The sequence below is a fragment of the Gouania willdenowi genome, chromosome 15, assembly GCF_900634775.1.
Source record: "Gouania willdenowi chromosome 15, fGouWil2.1, whole genome shotgun sequence".
NCBI classification, from domain to species: Eukaryota; Metazoa; Chordata; class Actinopteri; order Blenniiformes; family Gobiesocidae; genus Gouania; species Gouania willdenowi.
The window spans coordinates 3,867,484-3,893,299 of NC_041058.1; the positions used below are offsets into that span (position 1 = coordinate 3,867,484).

At 37.7% G+C, this 25,816-nt stretch overlaps 1 protein-coding gene across 1 annotated transcript; it reads right to left on the reverse strand.

Annotated features, from left to right (window-relative positions):
• Positions 1-133: 133 nt before the first annotated feature.
• On the reverse strand, positions 134-24,650 carry wipf1b (WAS/WASL interacting protein family, member 1b). Its single transcript, XM_028469541.1, has 9 exons — positions 24,485-24,650; positions 12,481-12,580; positions 11,399-11,528; positions 10,676-10,831; positions 9,968-10,589; positions 9,795-9,895; positions 6,033-6,257; positions 4,435-4,548; positions 134-3,378 (listed from the first exon to the last, which is right to left on the reverse strand). The coding sequence occupies exons 2-9, from the start codon at positions 12,541-12,543 to the stop codon at positions 3,326-3,328; spliced, it is 1,464 nt and encodes a 487-aa protein (XP_028325342.1). The 5' UTR covers positions 12,544-12,580; positions 24,485-24,650; the 3' UTR covers positions 134-3,325.
• Between the last annotated feature and the right edge of the window lie 1,166 nt (positions 24,651-25,816).

The following is a 25,816-nucleotide window of genomic DNA, read 5'->3' on the forward strand; positions in this document are numbered from 1 at the left end:
AAAGAAAAATAACCAAACAAATAAAAAACAGCAATAATACACAAGAGGCAAGAGAAACATTCAAACTCATTTTTCCTTGGTCATTTTCTAAAGCCATCAAGTGCTAACAAACAAATACACCGAACGTCAGATGTGATATGGCACAATTGCATGAATTTATTGCACAAACTGTAGATGATGCATAATGTTTTTAAGAATACAAACGTTATATGTACTTCAAAGGAACAGATCAATAAAAGCAACCTTTTGCTCAATCAAGGTAAAGCACAAACTGCAAGTTAAAGCAACTTCAAGGCGATTGTTGGACTTCCAATGTGTGATTGTCTTGGACAGAAAACATGATAACACTGAGCCATGAGAACATAATACTGAACATTATAACTTAAAACCATCCTTCAAGGCACCGGTGAAGAGTGAAAGGTGTGACCGTTTTAAAAAGGGTACCTGCAGTGAAAATATATAACAAAAAATGTGTTAAATGCATAACAATAAACAAAATATGTGTACCTTTAATCCATGTACCCTTATTCGTAGTTAAAAATAACTAATAAACTGTGTGGTTATTTTGTTTTACTGACTTAAAACCAAAACAGAAATACATAAAAATAAAACACCATAAAAGCAGCATTTTTCTGTTTTAAAATGAAATCTTCTGTTTGTGTGAAATTTTGATATTTACGTGGAAACTAGGACTAGAGTTCCATAAGCTAACCACACAGAGGGGAACCCAGACGGGGGAGAACTTTAACTATCTGCACAAAAAAAGAGCAACGCATAAGTCACATTACTGATGAACTGGTGAATTGAAACGTTAATACATAAATAAAAAAACAAAAAAAATAGATGTTATGTAAAACATGCACATGATATGTGACTAAAGGAACCAGACGTGTAATGAATCTAATGCTCCTCATTTCTTCCGTGCGTGGCGGCTGCCGTTGGTGGCTAGCGGTATTTATAACATGTAAAATAAATGTTTTTATTGCCCTAAAAAAAGCTGTAATTGTTTTTGCAAAAGTGTCAAATGGTAGAAGTTCTAACATCTCCTCGCACCAGCCTCACAGTTGATAGTTAGTCACCAGTTTATTTGGATACTATTTTAACCGTAACAGGGTTTGGTAAAGTTGGCACGATATTCACAGATTGGGACTTCCAGCATCAACAACTTTAACAAAATGTCATTGACACAAATTACGCCTCTCTACCATCGGTGTTAGGTGGACAACATGATACAAGATCATTTTATCAAACGCAGAAGAATAAAAGTGAGATTAAAACATGAAGCTCTCGTCCATAGCTTTCCCGTTAATATCCAAATATCACACAAACAGAAGAATAATTATTTTTAAAACAGAAAAACGCTGCTTATCTGGTTTTTGATTTTTATGAATTGCTGTTTTGGTTTCAAGTCAGATTTTATAACTATGGAGAGTGGCCATTTTGGACAGGATGTGATGCACTTTCTTTCATCGGCCCGCCCCGTCGCTTTAAATAAATGGTTCACTGTGGGTGGTAGAGGTGCAACAGGTGTGTTTACATTGTTGTAAGCAGCAGTGTGTGTCCACTCCTTCAGTGATCAAGTGCAGCATCCAGGTTGTATGTTAGGAAAGGATTAAATATCACCTTTCTCACCAACTACCTGCTTCTTGTATGCGCCGACTCAGCATCAGAATTAGCCTAATGGACAGAGCTGTTGTTAGCAGCAGAAACGAGCCATGGCTGAGTAGTTAGGTGGTGGAAGTGCACAAATATGGTTAGAAACTGTAATGAAAGCTGCGTGAAAGGATATCTGTTCATGGACGGGAGGATGCACCGAGGATCAGCACCTAACGTAAAGAAAAGGTAACAGCTCAACATTTAGCCACAAGAAAGTAAGAAGGAACAATTTGGTGGGGGAGCAGTTCGTGCCATGATACCCGCCCATGTACGCAGAAATGTAGTCATGCTCTGAACACGTACGTTTACAAGCTGCATTGAGACTTTCTGTGAAGAAATTCTGTCGCGACCGTGTCTGATTTCAGGTGTCATTTTAGCTTGGTGCCCATTAGCTTAGCCTATTAGCTCGGCTCGAAGCAGGTCTCACATATCGCCACATTTTTGTCTGAAGTGTGTATCCTGTACCAATATTATGGAGCCAACGTCTGGATGACTGACTTAGTGTCGTTATTTGGCTCAAAGACGCAAAAGAAATGTTTGTGTTTTTTTTTTTCCCTCTTGTTATAGCAACCATTAGCTTTACACTCCACCATTGTTCAGAAACTGTAAACCAATGGAACACTGTTGCCTAGCAACAGTCAACAGGAATCAACGAACGTGCGTCATATCCTGACCAAAATGGCGGCTCCACATAGTTTAGGCCTGAAGGTATGAAATCGTTCCATTAAGTCCTTTTAATGTGTTTTATTATAAAAATGTGCACACATTTTATTTATTGGTAACACATTAAGGACTGAATCATAACAGACATGGGCTCATCTGTAAACGGTTGCATTTACTGATTCAATAAACGGGAAGAGATTCAAATTCTGATGTAGCTGGTTATGATTTACAGTCCTCATAAACAGGACTGAATCATAACATAACCTAACCACGAGAGCGGACATGGGCTCGTCTGTGAACGGTCACATTTACAGACCTTGGAGTCGCTGTTAGCTTACCAATAAACGGTAATAGATTTGTCACCTTAATAATAAGTGCTGACTAGGCCACTGGGAGTGAGGCCCAAGGCCAAGACAGGCTGACTTGATAATAATGTATCATGTTTTTCTGCAGTCAGTGTCTTCTCCTCGCCCTTCTCTCTCTGCTCTGTTTCAGGTGTCGTGAAGCTGATGATGGCAGTTCCTGATCTGTGGTTCATGGCTCTATTGCTATAAACATTTTCACTACAGGTACCCTTTAATGAATAATTCTATTTCCAACACAGAAGGCACATGGCTGGTTATCATCCTCCGCTGCTGCTCCATCAGCTCATTGGTCAGTAAAAGCCACGCCCACTGAGCGAAACCCACAGTAACATTTGGGTGATGATGGCAGAAAGAAGGAGATTTGAATACATTCAGATCAGATCAGATCAGATCAGATCAGATCCCTGGGCTGAAAAAAAAAAACATTTCTCATGAAGAGAAATGCAAAGAAAAGGCCACAAAGGTGCAACAAAGGTGCAACTTGTACCGCCTTTGGTATCCACACCCAGTCCTGGGGGGTGGGGGAGGGTCTGTTCTGATACTTGGTGACGTGTACTTCGGCTCAAAGCACGCTGAGCGCTGCAGGGAGAGAGAGAAAGGGCTGGAGAAAAGGGGCGAACGGAGGCGTGGCGGTGTCTTCTTCACCTGGGGATGGGAGGAAGAGGAGGAGCGCCTCTCTCCCTCTTTCCAGAACCTGAAGAAGCAGCAAATGAACACAGAGTTCACAATTAGAGATGAAACATAACATTAATGTACCATAACACTAATGCCTTATAATAGACAGGGCTGGAGCAGTGATTTTAAAAGTGAGGGTGTTCTAAGGGTAGGGCAACCGTCCACTCCCATTTTTAGCTTTTGCTTTCTTCGTTGAATTTTAGCGTCATATTGTGTGTGAATGTTGCCTATTGTGTATTTTCAGGTCATTTTAAGATATTTTTGTTGTCCTTTTGTGTGTCTTTCTCTTGTTTTGCAGTTTTCTGGAGTCATTTTGTTCAACATTGCTGTTCTCTTGTTGGGGGTTTCCTTTTGTGTGTTGTTGCTGTGCTTTTGTAGTTTGTGAGTAATTTTGTGAGTTGTTGGAGTCAATGTTGTGTGTTATTGTTCTTCTGATGTGGTTGTTGTGATTTGTTTTGTTTTGTTTTGTTTTTTCGTAATTTCACATGTTTTTGGAGTCGTGTTGTTCTCTTGTGGTTCTATGTTTTTCTGTAGTTTTGGATTCAATTTGTGTGTTGCCCTTTTATGTTATGGGACTTATTTAGTGTGTTTTTACAGTCATTTTGTGTGTTACTGTTGTTTGTTGTTGGTTTTTTGTGGTTGTTGTTTTTTTATAATTTTGTGTGTTTTTGGAGTTGTGTTGCTTTTGTTCTTTTGTGTCATTTTGAATATTTTTCTGTTATTTTAGTTTTTTTGGATTTGATTTTGTTGTGTTTTATTTAGTTATTTTGTATGTTATTGTTGTACTTTTTTATGTGAGTTGTGTGTTTTCAGAGTCGTTTTGTGTGTTAGTGTTATTTAATTAATTTAGTGTGTTTTTGTAATCATGTATGTCGGTTTCTGTTTTTGTGTGTTTTTGTAATCATTTTGCGTGTTCTTGGGAATCATCAAGTGTTAGTGTTGCTCTTCAATGATTTTTTTTTTCAGTCGTTTTAAACTGTTATTTTGTGTTTTTGTGAGTCATTTTGTGTGTGTGTGTGTGTGTGTGTGTGCGTGCGTGCGTGCGTGCGTGCGTGTGTGTGTGTGTGTGACTCACCTCTCCCGTCTGTTTTGCCGATCTGGCTCGGGTACGTCTTCTGGAAAGGCACGTAGGGCTCTGGTGGAGGAAAGTCTGACACTGGGTGAAACCTGAAGCGACTTTCCCATTCATCTGTTGGTGGCAGAAGAATTTAAAAAATGAACACACACTTCAGCATCAGGATGAATACAACCTATTCAAAAGAAGCTCTCCATAGAAATGCAACTCTAAACCATCAGCGGGGAAGTGTCCCATCTTAACCTCAGTGCTGTCCAAACCAAACTCTGTTTGTTGGAAGAGAAGACAAAAATAATATGAGTGGTTCCTCTACCACAGTTGGAGGAGGAAACAACACCGAGGGTGAGAGTTTAAGTCCAGGGAGAAAATCTGAACTGAAATATCTACAAAATAAAATATAAAAGCACTAAAGCAGGAAGAATGAATGCTGAAAATCAGTGCGATCTGACCCACGACCAGGTGCGTCTCACCCGTGGGGCATGTGACACCCGCACATTCGTGAAAACAAAAATTAATCTCCTCACTTTTTACAGAGGGATTCATTGTTGAAAACATATTGGTCCAGTTTGATTGATTGAATGGTGATCAAAGCCAATTACAGCCAGCCATTTGATGAAGCCGTTGTTCAGAGAAGGTAAACAAAGAGTTAACAGTGATGAGTAAAGTGACCAAAAATGAGTAACAGATGGCAAAATATGGTCCAAAAGTGGCAAAAATGTGGCATGATAAGAGTGAAAAGGGACTAAAGAGTGAAAAAAAAGGCAAAAAAGAGGAAAAAAAGTGGTATGAATGGCAAAACGTAGCTTAAATTAGCAAAATGAGGCAAACAATAGTGAAAAAAGGCAAAAATGTGGAACAAAATGAGACAAAATGTAGAGAAAAAGGATAAAAGTGTTATTTATTCAACCAAAGGTAGCTTATTGGGATGAAAAGTGGCACAAAATGGTTAAAGACTCGACAAAAATTGAGTAATAGTGTAAAACAACAAGCAAAAACTGACAAAAATTAGGTAAAATTGATATTTAATGGCAAAAGGAAGCTCAAATCTGAAAAAACAAAAAATGTGTCAATATGGGCAAAAATGGCACATAGGAAGTTGCAAAATGGCCAAATAAAAAAGTAAAAAGGGGTTAAAAATAGGGTTGAAAATGTCGACATATGTGACATTAGGTGGAAAATTGGTGAGAAGGGTTTATAAGTGCTAAAAATGTCTTGAAAGAGGAAAAAATGTGCAGAAAAGGCATTGAAATTTGAGGGAGAAATGTCAGAAATGAGAGTAATGTAGCAAACATGCATTAAAAGGAGCAAAAATATGGCAAGAAAAGGTGATGAAAATAGGTTACAATATGGCTTTTGGTGTAGTGGCAAGCATTTTACAAATTCAATTGTATTATTTTTTGTTATATTAATTAATATTTTTTTATAGCTTGATTTATCATTTATCAAACCTCACTGTTTAATAAATGTTATATGTTGAAGATTGGAATCCAGGTGTCGCTATATTTCATTATACGCTTTGTAGCCCTGATGTGTAACACATCAGTGTCCTTAGAAAATAAATACATAAATAATGCTTTAATCACTATATAATTTCACACCTTGTAGCAGGTTATGGTGAGAGTTTTGGAAGCCGTTTCCCATTGGTGGAGGCGGAGGGGGAGGAGCTCCTCCTATCGCCGGCCTATCAGGAGGCAGGGGCGGTCTTCCACCAGGTCCTCCGCGAGGTACTTCAGGAACAAGTCGACCAATGGGAGCGGGAGTGGGCGGTGACTTTACGTTACCCCCGAAAGATCGTCCTGACGGTGGCGGGGGAGGAAGTGGACCTTTGGGAATAAAAGCTCAAAACGTTAGCGCTTTAATGTCCAGCACTTTGTTGCAGTGAAATCTCAATAAGTTGAACAAAGGGGTTATTATGAGTAAAAATAGTTACCTACAATTATCCTCCCGTTAATGTCAAATATCACTAAGTTAACTTGCTTCAAGGGGTGGAAATTGATAAGAATTTAGCGATTCCGATTCCATTATTGATACTGCTTATCGATTCGATCCCTTACCAGTTCTCTTATGGATTCTCATTGAGTCAGGGAATTAAATAATACAAATTGATTTGTTTGCTTTAACTCTTTATTATATTATCTTTGTCTCTTTAATTTCATGCAGGGGTATCAGCTCTCTTTTAATCCACCAGGTATAGATTGTTTTCACTGGATAATAATATATACAAAAGCAATATATCAAATTGATTAATTATTATTATTATTGCTATTATTATTATTACAATAAATGACACATTTTGGCTACAAACATTTGAGAATATTTACAATGTTCCTTTTGAACTTGAACAACTTGATCCAAATCTAATTCAGACATAAAACAAACATATAAAAAAGAACATATTAACCAAAAGTACAGCTGCACTTATTGTTATGTATTTAAATGATAAAGCTTTCATCTAGCCTTTATTTACATTTCTATAAATGGACCTTCAGAGACGCCGTCCCCGTTGTTACATGTGATGTCATCAGCTGTGTGTGTGCGTGTGTGTGTGAAAGAACAAACTAAAGACAATGATCAGTACCGGTCCGTCTCCCGTGTCTGACTTGTTATGAGGATATAAACTGGAGCTGAGGTGTGTGTTCTTGTGGAAGTTTGTTGTTTTTGGAAAAAAAGTCAGTGCAAGAAGCAACTTTAGTGCGAGTGTACAAAACCCGGAAGTCAGTAGCATAGCAACAGAGACGCTACAAACACAGCACGAAGGACAGCACAGCTGTGTATGGAAGAGGGGGATTCTTCGCGGTGGACAGCAAACTAAAACAGACCCTTTCCAAAAAATTAGAATACCATGAAAAAGTTGTTTAATTTACATAATGTCACGCCCTCCATCTCTAGCGCCACTTAGGGGCGCTGTTTCCCTGTTTTCCTTTCTGTTTTTCAGTGGTGCTGTGAGTGGCCTGATTGCTGATGAGTTCCACCTGCAGGATGCAATCAGCAGCCCCATAAAGGCATCACCCTGGACATCAGTCAGGGCCAGATCGTATGAATCACTCAGAGCTCTACTAAGAGAAATCTCCGTTGGTTCGGCTTCTGTCTTGTCCCGCCTCTGCCTGTTCCTGCTCGTCTGTCTGCCCGCCTCCATCTGTTTCATTCCTGCCTGAATCTTCTGCCTCTCGGAATCCCCAGCCATCCTGTCCCTGTCAGCATCAGACTCTGTCTTCGCTCCGTTGTCTGCCAGATTCACCCTCGGCCCCACCTCCCTGGACACTGAGTTAAGCCTCGCTCTTTCTAGCGGACCCCAGGTCTTGCCAGCTCCCTTGGTTATTTAATAAAACAGTTAAATTCAGTTCTGTCTCTGTGGGTTTGTCATCTGAGCTTTTACCCGCCCCATAAAATATAATTCCATTAAAAAGTTACTTTCATAGATTATTGATTCAGGGCCCACAATTTAAAAGATTTCAAATATTTATTTGTTTATTTTTACATAATTTGGGTTTCCAGCTCATAAAACCAGCGAAAATAGGAATTCAAACAATTACAATACTGTGAAGAACAGAACACTGCACCCCAAATCATGACTGACTGTCAACATACACACTTGGGGGTTCTGTTCCTCACCAGTCTTCCTCCAAACCCTTGGACCTTGATTCCAGAATGAAAGGAACACTTTACTTTCATCAGAAAAGACTGGCCAACAGTCCAAGTCCTTCTTCTCCTCTTTTTTTCTGCAAACACTGAGAAGTAAATGGTCATTTCTTCACAGTATTCTAAGTGTTTAAATTCCTATTTTCATGGGTTTTATGAGATAGAAGCCCAATTTATGTAAAAATAAACAAATAAATATTTGAAATTGTTTAAATTGTGGTCCCTGCATCTATAATCTATGAAAGTTTAACTTTTTGAATGGAATTATGGAAATTAAACAACTTTTCCATGATATTCTAATTTTTTGGAAAGGGTCTGTATGCGGTGGAGGGAGCTTCACTTGGTGCTAGCATAAACACACAATATACAGGACCCGGAGGAGTTTATCGTTACGTATTTGCGACGTAAGAGGAACAGGAAGGCGGAATTGACAGGCAAGTAAACAAACGATTCCTAGGAATTGCATCATTAGGAGCCAGTTCTCAAAAAGAACTGGTTTTTGATTCCCATCCCTACTTGCTTCATGATGAACCTTTACAACAGGGGTGTCAAACTCATTTTAGTTCAAGGGCCACATACGACTCAGGTTGACCTACAGTGGGCCGGATCAGAAAAATCCATCTTTTTGTGAAGGAAAAAGCATCAAATTCAAACAAAATTCCTGAATGTTAAGCAATTGATGAAAATTCCTTGACTTTGCAACACATTTTCTAAAAATTTGCCATATAAATTGTCAGAATTCCGTGGCACAATTAGCGGTTTAAAAACAAAAAAAAAAAAATCAATATAGATCATAATGATAGAATCAATGCGTGATAATACACATTTTAAGGATTTTATTTTGTAAATAAGTGGATCGTGACCATGTTTTGATATCGAGAATTTCTGACAACCCCAAAGTTATTGATTGTGTTTGAGATCAGACTGTTTTTTAATGCAATTTAGTTGAACTAGATTTATATTTCCCAAAGCGGAAGCATATAAATACAGTTGTTTATGATTGTGTGTTATCTTAAAAAAAAAAAAAGAATAATAATTAAATAATTTAAAAAATCTATTGTAATTTATCAGAATATTTCAGGCAACCCCACATGGGGTCCTGACCCCACGGTTGAAAAACACTAATTAAGTGGCACCTGAATAGATTTATTTCTATAGTTTTTATCATTTCCAGTCCTCTCATGCCTGCCAACTTAAAAAAATACTTATTTATTAACTTAAAAAATGTCCCCATATAGTATTCATCCAGGTATTTTTCACATACTCAAACTTTGTATACTATTTAATGTAAATGCACTACATACTCATTCTGACATCAGACTGAGTATGAGTATGACATTTACAACACAGCCATTCTCAACCGACCCATGATGCATTGCGAGTGGAATGTAAAATGGTCGTGGGAACAGCATTAAGTTAAAAATCAAACATCCACTTTTTTCAGAAATTTCAAAGTTGGAGAATCAACAGAGATATTTAGCCTCAGTGTGATTCAGGTTTTTGTCATTGTAGGTTCCAAATGCATCTTGGGAAAGTTGGAAGTATACTTCAGTGGGAACGCTCATCATCCTAGTCATACTTATAGTAGACAGTATATACTCATTGAGTTGGTAGTGCATAGTACGTTAGTGGGACATTTCCAACACAGCCTCACAGTCTCCTGTTGTTTGGTGGGCGGGACTAAAATGTGACCTGTGCTTGAGCCAATCAGAGAGACTCACCTGTTCGCCCGAACGACTGGCTCCTCCCCAGAGAGGGCGGCCTCTCGTTGGGTGGTGGAGGGTGGGGTCCAGTCCGGCCAGGAGACGCAGTGGGAGTGTTACTGGGAAAAGGAAGAGAAATGTCCGATTTTAGCTTAATTTCCACTGAAGCCGAGAACAGACGTGATCATTACCTGCCCAGCGAGCTGATCCTCTGTGGGAGGCGTGGAGTGTTCGGGTCCTCTCCTATTAGTGGGCTGGGGGGGACGGGAGGGGGGCCCGGTCGTCCAGGCGGAACTGGAGGAGCGCCGCCACCCGGTGAGGAACGAGGGGAAGGTTTGGCGTTGGCACACGGAGGAGGGGGAGGGGGCATGTCACGAGGCATCAGCGGCCGATGGCCTCCGGGCGGGGCTGGCGGGGGCGGGGGGCGGTCGTCCGGCAGCGGGGGCCTCCCTCCTGGAGATCTGCTGCTGTTGAGCGGTGACGCTTTGGGCCCTGAGCTATTCCCCACTGGTGGCGGCGGGAGAGGCCCATGTCGTCCTGGAGGGGAAGACACTGAGACGGGGCTAGGACGGGGCGGGAAGGTCTGACTGGGTCGAGGCGTGTTGGGTACGGGAGGCGGGGCTCCTGAAGGGCTGTCCTGTCTGGATGAAAGGTTGGGGCGACCCTTGGGGAGGTCAGGGACGTGGCTACGGACTCCAGCGGGGGTTCCTGGAAGCTTTGGAGGACCGGGAAGGCTTCCACTTCCACCAAAGGGTGAGGGGCCACCAGGTCGACCTCCGGGAGGGAGAACCGGCCCTCGGCTGGGTGCTGAGTCTGCGGAGAAGTTTTGTTTTTGTTTTTTAACTCAGTTTTCATGAAAAGAGAAGTAGACGTTTTCTATCTTCATTGTCATTTCTCACCAGTGGAGTCTCTGTTGGCTGATGACCTCAGTTTGGGCATCCCTCCTGCAAAAAGGCCTCCTAAACCAGCAGGAGAACCTCCACTATACCCTCCTCCACCTCCACCACCTCCACCACCTCCACCACCTCCTCCTCCTCCTCCTCCTCCTCCTCCTCCTCCTCCTCCTCCTCCTCCTCCTCCTCCTCCTCCTCCTGCTCGACTCCCCTTGGGTTCTGAAAAGGAAATCAAAGTCTAGAGTTCTATGGGGTGAAGATTGTAAAGTTGCACATGCTAAAATAAACAGCAATTTATTACAAGATTTAGCAACAAACAACGTTTAAAAAATGTGTGATTTTTTTTTTTTTTTTTAACCAGATTTACAGCAATATTTGTGAAATTTGTGATATTTTTTTTTCTCGTAAAAATCTATTGTCAATTAAATCAGTTAAATCTAAATGTAAAATATTAAATCTAAATCTAAATCTTAAATGTTAAATCAAAGATTTAGCTAATATGCAAATTCAACATATAGATTTAGCATTAACATTTAGATTTAGATTTTAACATTTACAATTAGATTTAACATTTAGATTTAGATTCAACATTTAGATTTAGCATTTAGATTTCACATATATATTTAAGTGTAACATTTATTTAAAGTGTGGCAAGTGTGTGTGGTGGGAAACATGGACACTTCCAATGAGGAATGAAAACCTTTATATTTATTCATGTGTTTGACTTACTGTCCAGGGCGGGTCCACTGCGATCATTCGTAGCGACTTTCTTCAGTCTGGTTCCATGACAGATATCAGAGAGGAGAGCGCTCCTCCCGTGCTGCTCCGACCGACTCAGACTCGGCTTCTCTGTGTTCGCCTGAAACAGGAGGATGATGCACTTCATTTTAATTCTACCATGGAATATTAGGGCCACATTAGATCCGGGGCACTACCAGATTAAAGTTGTAACTTTTAGAGAATAAGGTTGTAATATTTTAAGGATATAGAAATATTTCATAATTTCTTCAAGAATAAAGCTGTAATTTTATGAGAATAAAGTTGTAATTTTATGAGAATAAAGTTGTAATTTTATGAGAATAAAGTTGTAATTTTATGAGAATAAAGTTGTAATTTTATGAGAATAAAGTTGTAATTTCATGAGAATAAAGTCACATCAGAAAAAAATCATAATTTTTTTTAATTAAAGTCATAATATTTCAAGATTAAAGTTGCATTATTTCGAGAATAAAGTTTTATTATTTCGAGAAAAAAGTTTTTTATGAGATTAAAGTCATAATAATTCAGGATTAAAGTCGTAATATTTTGAGGAAAAAGCCATAATTTTATGAGAATAAAGTCATAATATTTCAAGATTAAAGTCATAATATTTAGAGAATAAACTTGTAATTTTATGAGAATAAAGTCGTATCTTAACAAATTCGTATATTTTTTTAGATTAAAGTCATAATATTTCTAGATTAAAGTCATATTATTTCGAGAATAAAGGCGTCATTTTAGGATATTAAAGTTGTAATTTTATGAGAATAAAATCGAAATACAAAAAGGATCTTGTCTGTGCTGCTTGACAGGTAACAATACGGCTTTTTTCTCATAAAATTACTACTTTATTCTCGAATTAATATGACTTTAATCTTGAAATATTATGACTTGAATCTCATAATTTAATTTAATCTCATCGTGCTCAGATTTCTTTTAATTTTAAAGTGTCTCTATTACGCCGTCATATAATTCCGCTGCAAAAGGCATAAAAACACACCAGGAACTGTTGCAAAATGTGACAGAAACATGGAGGAGAGCTGCAGACTTACAACAGAGAAGGTGGGAGGAGGAGGGGCCCCTGGAGGCGGTGGAGGAGGAGGCGGGGCCGGCATGACGAGCGCTCAGTTGGTCTGCACTGGACGCTGCACCCTGCAGAATGAATCACATTAAAACATGAAGGAGGACTAATAATCATGCACAATAAGAGATTTACTATCAACAAAGAGGAACTGTAACAAAGGGGGCGTGGCCACCAGTCACGAACGAAAGACTTGAGAATATCTGAAGGACACCACAAACTCAAAAAATGACAACGATATGACAGAAAATTAAGCAAAATGACCCAAAAACATACAAAAAAGATTTCCATCACAACAGAAAAAATACAGAAAAGGACAACAAAATACACAAAATGACTTCAAAACATACCAAATGTCAATGGAATGATAGAAAATTATGAAAGATGACAGAAAAACCCATAAAATTACCCTAAAAACATCCAAAATGTCAACTAAAAAAAGCAAAATGACAGAAAAACACAAATGGAAAAAAAAATAAAATGACCCCAAAAATGTCAACAAAACTTACACAGGACACCACAAACTAATGAAATGAGAACAAAACAATAAACAAAATGGCAGAAAAACAACGTTTTTTAAAAAAGAAAAAAGATTCACATCACAATAAAAAAATATAGAAAAGACCACAAAATACAAAAAATTACTCCAAAACATACCAAATTTCAAAGAAAGATTGCAAAATGTCAGTAAAAATACAAAAAATGACTCTAAAAAACTCTAAAATGTCAACTAAAATAAGCAAAATGACAGAAAAATACACAAAAAGACTTTGAAATCATAATAAATGTCAACAAAAAGACAGAAAACTTAGAAAAATAACAAAAAGAAAACAGAAAATGACAGAAAAGTACGCAAAACGTGACAAAGGGGACCAACAAGATATACAGAAAAGGACAACAAAATGCAAAAAAGGACTTCAAAACATACAAACCGTGACAAAAACTGCACAGAATGACAGAAAAACACATACAATGACCCTAAAACATACAAAATGTCAACTAAAATTAAGCAAAATGACCTTGAAAACTTAATAAGGTCAACAAAAGGAGAGAAATTATAAAAACAACAGCCCAAAGTCAAAATGACATGAAAACTAAAAGCATCTTTGTGTAGAGGAACTGAACTTTTCTGGTCAAGGTTTGAGGAAGTCCCTGAAACGGTGATGTGAACACATTCAAGAGCACCATACTATCACACGAGTCATGGTTTGGGTGTTGTTGCTAATTCAGGATTTGCTAAATGTTACGGCTTTTTAAATAGTTGCCATGTCCTTCCCTTTAGGACCAAAGCGGTCGGACTTCTCGTCTCAAAGCTCAAACCATCGTAACAAAAAATACCAAAACGGACAACAGAATACACAAAAAAAACTATGCAAAATGACAGAAAAACACAAACAATAACCCTAAAAACAAACAAAATCTAAACTGAAACGAGCAAAATGACAGAAAATTAGGCAAATTGACAGAAAATTAAGCAAATTGACAGAAAAATATGTAAAACAACTTTAAAAATACAGAAAATTACCCCCAAAACAGACAAAATCCCAATAAAAGCTATACAGAATGACATTACAAACTAATGCAATGTAAAAGCACACAAAATGGCCCAAAAACATACAAAATGTGAAGAAAAAAAATCACATCACAACAAAAAATACAGAAAAGGACAACAAAATACAAAAAATAACTTCTAAACATACCAAATGTCAACGAAATCACAGAAAATTATGAAAAAAATCACAACAAAAATATGCAAAACGACAAATAAAATTGCCCTAAAAACAAATATTTGCAAAATGACAGAAACACAAAATGACCCAAAAACATAAAGAATGTCAACAAAATAATAGAAAAATTCACAAAACAATCTAAAAAAAGCAGACACAATATACAAAATGACCGAAAAACAAACAAATAATCAGCAAAAAGACAGAAAAGTTATATAAAATATTAATAGAAAATATTAACCAAAATGAGGAAAATGACAGAAACAGACAAAATGATGCAGAAACATAAAGAAAATTTCACAAAACATACAAAATGTGAGTGAAATGACAGAAAAGTGTATTTTTCTTTAATAATTAAATTAAAAACAACCATATAAAATTATCATATAAATATTTTTTTCAAAAAATTATTATTTTACCACTCTGACAGTAATGATAAATATATACAATCATTTCTAATATCGACATTTCTAATAGGAAGGTTAATTTAAATAAGAAAAAATAACTCCATTTTTTGTCACATCGCCTCCTACTTCCTGTTTGCAGCTGACAAACAGGAAGTACAGAACACGCAAATCCAGCATCCGCCCGCTGTGATGACACCCAAAATTTGGCTTTGTGTCATATGAAGATCTTTGTATTAAACCATGAATAAAAAGAGTCAGTGGTTCTCAACCAGTATGACTTTAATACCTGAAAAAAACACACAAAATGACAGAAAAACACACAAAACTACACTAAAAAGACACAAAATGACAAAATTACTCAAACAACATACAAAGGGTAAACAAAATGACAGAAAAACAGACAAAATTACAGCAAAATTACGAAATGCCAGCAATCCTGACACGGAATGACACCACAAACTAATGAAATGTCAACAAAATGACAAAAAGACAACAAAAAGAAAACAGAAAAAGACAACAATATACACAAAATGACTCCAAAACACAGGGAAAAACAACACTAACCTCATAAATAAACCCCCCTTCAAAATAAAAACACAATACACTTTTTTGGTTCCATGACTCACTGAAACTCACTGATCCCCAACTTCTGGTCTAAACTAGGTAAAGTTATATTCAATAAATCTCCAATATGTGTCTTTGAGACTGTAGTTTATGGATTATCTAAAGAAAATAAAGGTTTTCAATGTTGTCAACAAATATTTGCAAAATGACCGAAACATGTAGAATGTTAACAAAATTACAAAACATAAAACAACTTAAAAAAACTAAATAAAATCACATTAAAATCCAGTCAACAAAATGACAGAAAAATTCACAAAAAAAAAAACAAAACAGAAAATGACAGAAAAGCATGCAAAATAAATTACAAAAATCATGTAAAACAACAAGAAGAAAAAAAAGAATCCTTTAAAAACAAGCTTTGACCCAAAAAAGCCTAATCCTAAAAAAAGAGTGATTAACCATGAAATAGTGACAGGAGTAAACCTGTTTTTGAAATGTAATCATTAATAAACCCCCTTCAAAATAAAAGCAGAATAAACTATGTAAGTTTTTTGGTTCCATGACAGTGCAAACAGCAAAAAAAAAACCTCTGGTCTAAACTAGGTAAAGTTATATTATGGATTATTTAAATAAAATAAAGGTTTTAACTCGTAGATGAATCAAACCGCTTCTACATATCAACGTTAATCTGCATTTAAATGAACAAAGTCAGTAAGAAAAGGGTCTGTATTTAGGCTCTTTTAGTGGATTTTGTGCAGCTGCTTTTACCAAAGTGCAAATCTCTGAACACACACACATCCCAAAAAAACGCACAAAACTCACAAAAGTGTGAAGTGGTCGCACTCAAATCAGACACGAAATTTAATCTAGAGATGAAAAGAATGGTTGCTGGGTTCATTTTAAACGAAGAATCCACTCCATTTAAATCTCAAAATGTCAGAATAATGTACCGTAACTCCCCCAAATGTCATGAGTCTGGCGTCATGTGGCAAACATCGACTATTTCGTAGAATAAATGAGCAACAAGGGCCGTTTCTTCTGCAGCTTTGAAGGTGAATGAGTGAGCGAGCTGAATCGGGCGTTTTATGAGTCGATGTGTGAACAAAATGTGTTTTCATCGAAACTGGAAAAACGCATTCGCTCCTCCTTGAAACTCAGTTTTTTGCTCCGGATGCAGAAACCGACGACTTGACGACTCATTTCCTGCTGCAGTGATGAAACGACACACATCTCACATTTCAGCAGAAAGAGGTCGAAAAAAGTACAACTCTTTCTTTTTTTTTTTACAGCCAAGAGACACAAACCAAAGCACTACTGTAGACATGGCAAATGGTTGTAGCCCCCCCCCCAAAAAAAAAAATACAGAAATCGAGTTAGAAAAACCACACCAAATAACTAAAGAATGTATAAAATGAATCCAACAACAAACGAAATGTCAACAAAATGTCACAAAAAACTAAGTAAAAAAAATGACAGAGAAAGAGAACATAATACTCAAAATGACCCCAAAAACACAAAAAATGCCAACAGAATTAGACAGAATGACAGAAAATTAAGCAAAATGCCACAAAATTCCTCAAAAACATCAAAAAAGACTTTCACATATCAACAAAAAATACAGAAAAGGACAAAATACACAAAATGACTTCAAAACATACCAATATTAGCAAAATGACAGAAACAAAAAATTAAAAAGAAAATGACCTGGGAATGTCAACAAAATAAGGAAAAATTTCACAAAACAACAAAAAGAAAACAAAATGACCCAAAAACATACAAAACTTCAACAAAATCACAGAAAAGTACGTAAAATTACAAAAAAAACTTAAACAGCTTAAAAAACACACAAAATGAACCAAAAACATATAGAATGTCATAAAAGTGACCGAAAAAAATCACAAAACAACAAAAAGAAAACAAAAACTGACAGAAAAAGACAACAAAATACACGAAAATTAGTATATAAGTATAAAAATAAAAAATACGTAAAACAACATTAAAAAACACATACAATTACCCTAAAAACATACAAAATGAAAAGAAAATACACTAAATGACTACAAAACACAGGGAGAAACAACACCAACACACATAATGAAAGAAAAACACACAAAATGTTACCCAAAACACATGAAAGGACAAAATCACTCAAACATCATACAAAGGATAAACAAAATGAATGAAAAATACACAAAATAACCCAGAAACATCTAAAATGTTATATTAAAAAATTCACATCACAACAAAAATACAGAAAAAGACAACAAAATAACTCTCAAACATACCAAATGTCAACAAAATGATAGAAAACTATGCAAAATGACAAGAAAAATACACAAAATGACAGAGAAACACATAAAATGGCCTAAAAACATATAGAATGTCAACAAAATGACAGAAAAATAAGCAAAAATACAAAAAGTATGTAACTCAACTAAAAAAAATACATACAATGACCCTAAAAACATACAAAATGTCAACTAAAATGAGCAAAAAGACAGTAAAATACACAAAATCACCTCGAAAAAGTAATAAAGTAATAATAGATTCACAAAAATTACAGAAAAAGAAAATGACTCCGAAACACGGGGAGAAACAACCCAAACAGAAAATAACACCCAAAACTACACCACAAATGCTATGATAGAATGCTGCCCTTGGATCAGACAATGATAACGATGTGACCATGTGATAAAAGTCGTGCATTTCTGCACCACGGCACGTAAACAAAGCAGCACAGGAAACCAGCATCATAAACCTATCAGAGCTGCTGAATACACACATGTATGTTCAGAACAGTGCTGCCAGGGTCCTGATGAGGGTGCGACAACACAAGCACATCACCCCCATCCTCCGTACACTGCACTGGCTCCCCATTCAGTCCTGCATAGAATATAAGATCCTCCTGCACACCCATCACTGTCTGCACGGTGTGGCCCCCACTTACCTCACTGAACTGCTCACACCACACACCTCAACGAGGACCCGGTCAGGCCAACAGCACCATCTGGTCACGCCCAGGACACGGCTCAAAACAATGGGCGACAGGGCCTTTGAAGCTGCTGCCCCCGCCTGTGGAACACCCTCCCAGACCACCTCAGGGCCCCCAAACAGTGGACGCTTTTAAGAAAAACTTAAAACTCACCCTATTACGCAAGCTTATTTTAACAGTTAATGCCTCTTTTTAGTCCTGTCTCTTTTTAACAGCAAATGCTTGTTTTTAGTCCTGTATTTTAATATATGTTGTTTTAATGTTGTAGCACTTTGAGATTTGGTATCAAAAGTAAAGTGCATTACAAATAAAATTTATAACACACACACGCACGCGCACGCACACACACACACACACACACACACACACACACACAGAGTTGGGGAAGCGGCCACAATGGCTCCTTTGACGAACTGTGTGGAGTTCAGAGTTAGTGACGGGGGATTAAATGTCGAGCGTCCTTTGAAGAAAGACGGAGCGCTGGCAGAATGTGGCCAACACATGTTTCAGTTTATCAGTTTACACACACACACACACACACACACACACACGTAAAAAAGGCCTTTTTCCCCCTAAGCTCCTGTATAAATAAAAACACTGCTCAAACAATGTCAACACAACCACTTTCACACCTTTCTTTAAAACATCTTAAAGATCTGTTTTTTTTTTTTTTTAATTAAGACACTCTGTTATAATTTATCTATTGCAATGGTCGGGGATGGGGCAATTTTAGGCCAAATCAGGCAATTCTGCGCAACAAGTTGAGTGTCGGAATATGGAAATAATTCAGTTATTAAAGGGGCAGTATTATGAAGAAGTTTGGATGAACTACAGCTGAGCCCGTCGAAAGTCTCCGCGCCGAATAGCACGTACCACGTTCCCGAGAATTCAGTCCCCTGGTGGCCCTCAGGCGCCCCCGTGGCACATACGGATTAATGGGCCCCATTCATATATCGATATGTGTCAATGATTGGGTACCACCAACTGTCGTAATATTTGACTCACAAATAAATCAGAAAACGACTTTAATGGAAATTGGCAAAAAAAAAGGGGGGGGGGGGGGGGGGGGGGGCTAGTAAAATTGTGCGAGGCATAATCGTAATCTTCATTGAATTACCTTTGAAACAATTTATCACACGACTATGTTACCATAACTTTGGAAATTACCGGAAATGGGGGGTGGCCCCATTTTTAAAAAAAGGGCTCCGAGCGTCTCATCATAGTCATTCATAGAGTATTCATACCAAACTGCATTCCAATCTAAGGAGAACTAACAGAGGAGTAGTCATTTGACAAATGGGGCCCCCGGGGTCCTCCTGGCGCCCCATGACACGTATGGGGTGATTTGCCCCATTTATATATTGGTATGTGCCAATGATTTGGTACCACCAACCGTCACAATATTTGACTTGCAAATAAATCGACTTTTGGGTTTTTTTCTTTAGGGGCCCCACTGGGCTCCGAGCGTCCAGTGGGGCCCCAAATCCATAGATTATGCCTACCAAACTTCAGCCTGATCCGTTCATGAACAACAGAGGAGTAGCGATATTAACTAGTGTACACAGCAAGAAGTAGAAGAAGAAGAACAAGTGAGTGGCGTTTTTAGTCCGGTAGCCCAGCCTAAAAAAAAATCACTTATAATGGCTTTGCTACAGTGATATTCAATTCTACTTTATTTATATAGTGCAAATTACAATAGTCATCTTGAAGTCCTATCAAAATATAAAATTCTTAAGAAAAAAAATAAATAAATCCACGATATACATTCCTTTAGCCTCATTCAGACGGCCAAAGTTTCCTCTCTCCCTTGTTATTCCACATTTTGTAAAAAGTCAGCTCCGAACGGGCCAGTTGGATTTTTCCCCCCTTATGACATCATAAGGGGAGAAACTCCTCCTCCTGACAATCCTGGCTCCTCCTACCCTACATAAAAATGTGAGCTGCTCCCTTTCAAACTACCTCACAGCTAAAATAAACATAGCGAAGGCAGGTTGATATTACAGTTAATAACTTTACGCTCCAAATCTAGAAAAACCGAAGCGCAGCGTGAGCGCTCACAATCAGTTTCACTCTTAGTAGCCGTTATACCGCCTTGTATCACCTTTATTGGATGATCTGACGTGACACAGCGGTTGGACAAAACAATGGATTATCACCTTAAATGAACTAATCCTGTGTAGTGTAGTAGATTAGTAAAAAAAAATGTTCACTTTGGTATAAAAGCATGAAATTTGGCACAGATACTCTCTAAGGGCCACTATTTTGGAAAAAGGTGTTGGCCACTCAAAAATTCAATATGGCGGCCGTTTTTTAAGATGACCCGAGTCCGAATATGTGCATCCTCCCCGGGTAGAGTTAGAACTGCGCCCGTGAGAGGCAAAATACTCAATCGCCTCAAAAAACTTTGGAAAAATCAAAAAATGCTCAGATCGGGCTAAATGAGGTGTCACCTGAAAGATCTGGTCCCCCCGAGGCCGCGGAAGTTTGTTTTCCTGCACTAAAGGTAACCTAAGAGGAGTATGAGCAAAAGGAGCGACTTTGATACTGCTTTCCCCCATTGATCGTGGTTATCCCTGACACCAAACTTCCGCGGCCTCCTGCGGGCATAATTTGGCCTCTAGCCAAAAACAAACTACATATTCGGACTAGGGGGAATAAAACGCATCCTTCGGTGCAACATTTTTTACAAAATAAGCAGGTTTTTGCACCGTGATTGAATGTTTCGCCTTTAGCGGGCGCAGTCCTAACTCTACCTGGGGGGATGCACATATTGAGACTCGGGCGGACCATACCACACCTTTCTGCTTACCCCTCGTTTGGCCCGATACAAGCATTTTTTTGTTATATAATAACCATTGAAGAGCAATGGCGGCCTTCTTGAAAAATGGCAGCCATGTTGAATTTTTGAGTGGCCAATGTTTTTCCAAAATAGTGGCCCGTAGAGAGCATCTGTGCCAAATTTATGCTTTTATACTAAAGTGAACAATTCTCTTGAAATATGCAATTAATCTGCTGCACTATATATACTATTAGTATGGTTAGGATGATTAGGATGTGGCATAGCAGCTTATGTGAATGTCTGAAACAGTTGACTTGGCTTAGAGCTGGGTGATTTATCAAGATTTGAAATATAATGAGTTTTTTATATGGACGATTTGGGGGATATAAAAAATGACAATATCACCTATATTGATATATATATTTTAATAGCTTATTTTGTTTTAAAATACTTGTTTTAGCAGTCTCTGTTTTCACTACTTCTCAGAACAGCATAAAAAGCACACTTTGATGGATTGCTGAGTGCATCCTAACCCAGACCTTCCCCTAAATAGGCCACACTACAGAACTCACTCACACGTACTGTCCCTTAGAGGAGGAAAAGACCATTTGGATCATTGAATTTACCCAGAAAGTCTTTCTGGTCAGACTTTATTTGAAATAAAATGATCAAGATTAATATGGTATATCGCTATCTTGAGAAAAAAAAATTGAGATGTGAGTTTTGGTCCGTATCGCCCAGCCCTAACTCAGCTGATAGTTGAGCGTTTACTTCCCTGCAGCGCAGCATGAGTGCTCACAATCAGTTTCACTTATAGTATCTGTTATACCACCTTGTACCACCTTTATTGGATGATTTGACGTTTGTGATCCAATGCGACGCAGGGGTAGGAAAAAAACAATGGACTATCACCTTAAATGGACTATTTCTGTGGTCATAAGAGGTGATGAGGAGAAGGAAGTCTGTTAATGATTTACTGCTACTGCTACTGCTGCGTTTACGCCTACTCATGCATATGCAAAAATACACATTGCGTCCAGACAGCTTGGTCATCACAACCTTCACAGGCTTTTAGTAAATTTAATTTGTCTTTCTTTGTCTTAAAGTCGTCCTTCTGAACAAATCTAACCAATGAAACCATTCTCAACATTAACTACAAAAAGTGCTTGAAAGTTTTTGTAATAACGCATGACACAGGAATGTGGATAGTTCGCTCAGGCTGAGGTGGAAGCGGTGTATCATTAGAAAGAAAAACCTCCCGATAATTATCAGCACAGATTCACCATCTGGGAAGGCTTTGTGGTAAAATGTAAAACACCACAATTAGATGAGTTGATGCAATTTAAGGTAAAAAAAAAAAAAATCAAAACTGGAACAGACAATCAGGAAAAGAGTCGTTTTACTCTCAGGTGGGTTTTTGCCGAGTGGCTAAAGCTAACATTAGCTTCCTGCATACTAATGTATGAGGAAACAAGGTTACTTTCATCATAAAAGAAGTACACATTACACACTACACATTCTTCTCAGCGACACACTCACCACTTCCTGCACCGAACCATGTTGTTATCTTTACTTTGACAGCACAATTAAGACACTTTTGTCCATCCTACCACTGTACTATAATGTGTTTAAGCACTTTAAACGTGATTTAACCCTCGGGGGAACCTAACGTGTACCTTCTGCTTATTACTGAGGATGCAACAGGCAATAAATCAGTAAATTACTGCACAATACACATTACTATGGAAGCTTATTGCATTCACTGAAGAAAATAAGTTGCGGTTTTTCTGAATTGATGAGATCAAAATAAGTAATTTTTTAAAAATGGCACTGTTTTTCTGTTTTTATAGGAGTTGATGAGATAATTCTTTATAGCAAATATCAACAGAGTGTAGGCAAAAGGACAGAAAAACACACAATATGGCCCAAAAACATACAACGTTTAAAAAAAAGATTCACATCACAACAAAATACAGAAAATGACTTCAAAACATACCAAATGTCAACTAAAATTAGCAAACTAACCTCAAAAAAAAATTAATGTCAACAAAACAGAAAAATTCACAAAAACAACAAAAATATAACAGAAAATGACATTAAAAAAACCATAAAATACACAAGATTGTCCCAAAATGTACAAAATGTTGGCAAAATGATAGAAAAATACACAAAATTGCAAAAAATACGTAACACAACAAAGAAAAAATAAAATAAAAAAGTGTCCTGGATTTGGTTATAATCCCTAATTTACCTGAGTTTTTGTTGTTATTCATGTATAATTGAAGTCATTTTGTGTAATGTTCCTTCATTTTGTGTGTTTTAGAATGATTCCTTCTTGTTTTGTGTACTTTTGGAGTCACTTCTTGAGTTTTTTGTTGATGTTTTGCATTTCTGTTGTCATTTTGTGTGCATTTCAGTCATTTTGTGCTTCTCTTGCTGATATTTTGCAGGTTTCTTGAGCCATTATGTATGTTTTCGTGCAATTTACAATATGACATGGAAAGTACCCTCACATGCATGTTTTTAGGACAATACCACACATTTACACACTTTCTCCACAGAAATGAGTGGGTAATCGTCACGCTACAAAATCTCACAATATTCTGGACTTCACCTCCTAAAATGGAAATAACTATCTGACAATCAGATCTACATGTTTTTTTTAACCATATCCACAGTTTTAAACATTTTCTTCGCAGTTTTTGAAGCATGTTTAACATGATTTCAGGAAGTTTAACAGCCTGTGATGACATCTGATGAGGGAAAGCCGATTGACGCTCATATTGAATCATAACTTTAGCTAAAACGATAGAAAATATGTAGTAAACTATCTGAAAAAAATCAATGTAATGCTAAAACTAGTCGTACCATTGAGTAGAGTATAGAGTATAATGAATTTGTGAGAGAAATCTCTGAAATAGATGACTGTTAATGTTTTTAAAGGACAGCATCTAATCATCTTTACTTATTACTTACTTATTTCACATTAGGATTAGGAATCTATACAAAATTCTAAATTCAAAGGTGAATTTCTGCAAATTCTGTGAGTTTTTACTGTTGTTCATGCATATTTGAAGTCATTTTGTGTAATGTTCTTTTATTTTGTGCGCTTTTGAGGCATTTTGTGTGTTTTTTAATCATTTTACTCATTTCCGTTGTTGTTTTTTAAATCATTTTGTGTAATGATCTTTCATTTTAAGTGTTTTTGAATCATTTTACAGGTTTTTGTTGTTGTTTTTGTGTATGTTTGGAGTCATTTTGGGAGTTTTTATTGTTATTCCTGTGTATTTTAAGTCATTTTGTGTAATGTTCTTTCATTTTGTGCATTTTTTAGTCATTTTGTGCAATGTTTTGAATTCTAAACTCAAAGGTGAATTTCTGCAAACACTAATGCCTTTTAACTCCTTTAGTTTCAGACAAATTCCTCCCAAACCTGTTTTTCCTGGTGCACGGAGGTGTAAAAGTGAAAAAGTGAAAAAGTGTAAAAGCGAGCGTACGGTACTTACTCAATCTGTGTCCATAGAAGGATCAGCAGCAGGTTGAGAAGACAGTAGAAGAAGCAGCGGAGATCATTCCTCATGAAAAGGCAGAAGGCCAGCAGCAGCAACATGCAGCTGAAACACCAGCGCACACGCACACACACACACACACACACACTGCACATTAACACAACTTCTGCATTCCTCTTCCTCTAAACACACACACACATCTTATATACAGCAGCACACACCACTTCCTCTTCTCTAGTTCTTCATCTTATTTATGTGTATTTTAAGACATTTTGTGTAATGTTCTTTAATTTTGTGAATTTCTTAATCATTTAACAAGTTTTTGTTGTCGTTTTTGTCTGTTTTTGGAGTCATTTAGCATGTTTTTGTTTCATATTGTGTGTTGTTGTCATTTTGGACCAATGCAACAAATCTAGATTGGATTAATCTACGTTAGCTGGCTTCAACTAACCAAACATTCCCTGTCAGACAGGAGCTGTCCTATGAACGTCGATCACCTATGATCACAACACACTAATTTAAACCAAGTAATTACAGCCTCGCTATGTGCGCGTGCACATGAAAGGGGTGGAGATTGCAGCGTCTGACCAATCAGTGGAGAGAACTGGCAGACTTAGTGTCTTTACAATGAATGGAGGAACAGCTTATGATCTTAAACAAATATAATGAATATAAATTAATAATGACAGTGAAGAGTAACAGTGAATTAGTGTAGCACAGCAGGAGGCGGAGCTTTGATACTTGTTCAGATCGGATCCACTTGAATGATGAATGATGAATAATTAAAATCCATACTTCAGACCAAAAACAACCTTGTTATGACAGAAATGGCAGGAATGAGAGAACTCAGGAAGGAAGTTGTTGACACTGTTGATGTGCAACAGCGTGAGATTATTTATGACATTAATCCATTGGATGATAAACAGACAGCGCTCTGCAGTTAAACTTTATTACAGCACACACGTGTTTCTATTCATGTAGACCTCTATCACACACACTGGGATGAGAGCACACTGTGCATGTTCCTGCTGATTATGTCAGCCCCAGTGTATGAATATCCATCCATCCATCCATCTTCTTCCACTTTTATCCGGGGCCGGGTCGCGGAGGCAGCAGTCTCAGCAGAGATGCCCAGACCTCTCGATCCACGCACACTTCCTCCAGCCGTTCTGGGGGGACCCCGAGGTGACACCAGGCCAGCTCAGAGACATAGTCCCTCCAGCGTATCCTGGGCTTTCCACAAGGCCTCTTCCCAGTAGGACATGCCTGAAACACCTCCCGAGGGAGGCGACCATGAGGCATCCGATACAGATGCCCGAGCCACCTCAG

Excerpts from the sequence above, each read along its gene's own strand:
- wipf1b (XM_028469541.1), bottom strand. The coding sequence starts at position 12,543 with ATGCCGGCCCCGCCTCCTCCTCCACCGCCTCCAGGGGCCCCTCCTCCT. Across the intron at positions 10,832-11,398 it reads CAGTGGACCCGCCCTGGACA|GAGGAGGAGGAGGAGGAGGA; the intron begins GTAAGTCAAACA and ends GAGGAGGAGGAG. Across the intron at positions 9,896-9,967 it reads AGGATCAGCTCGCTGGGCAG|TAACACTCCCACTGCGTCTC; the intron begins GTAATGATCACG and ends TCCTTTTCCCAG.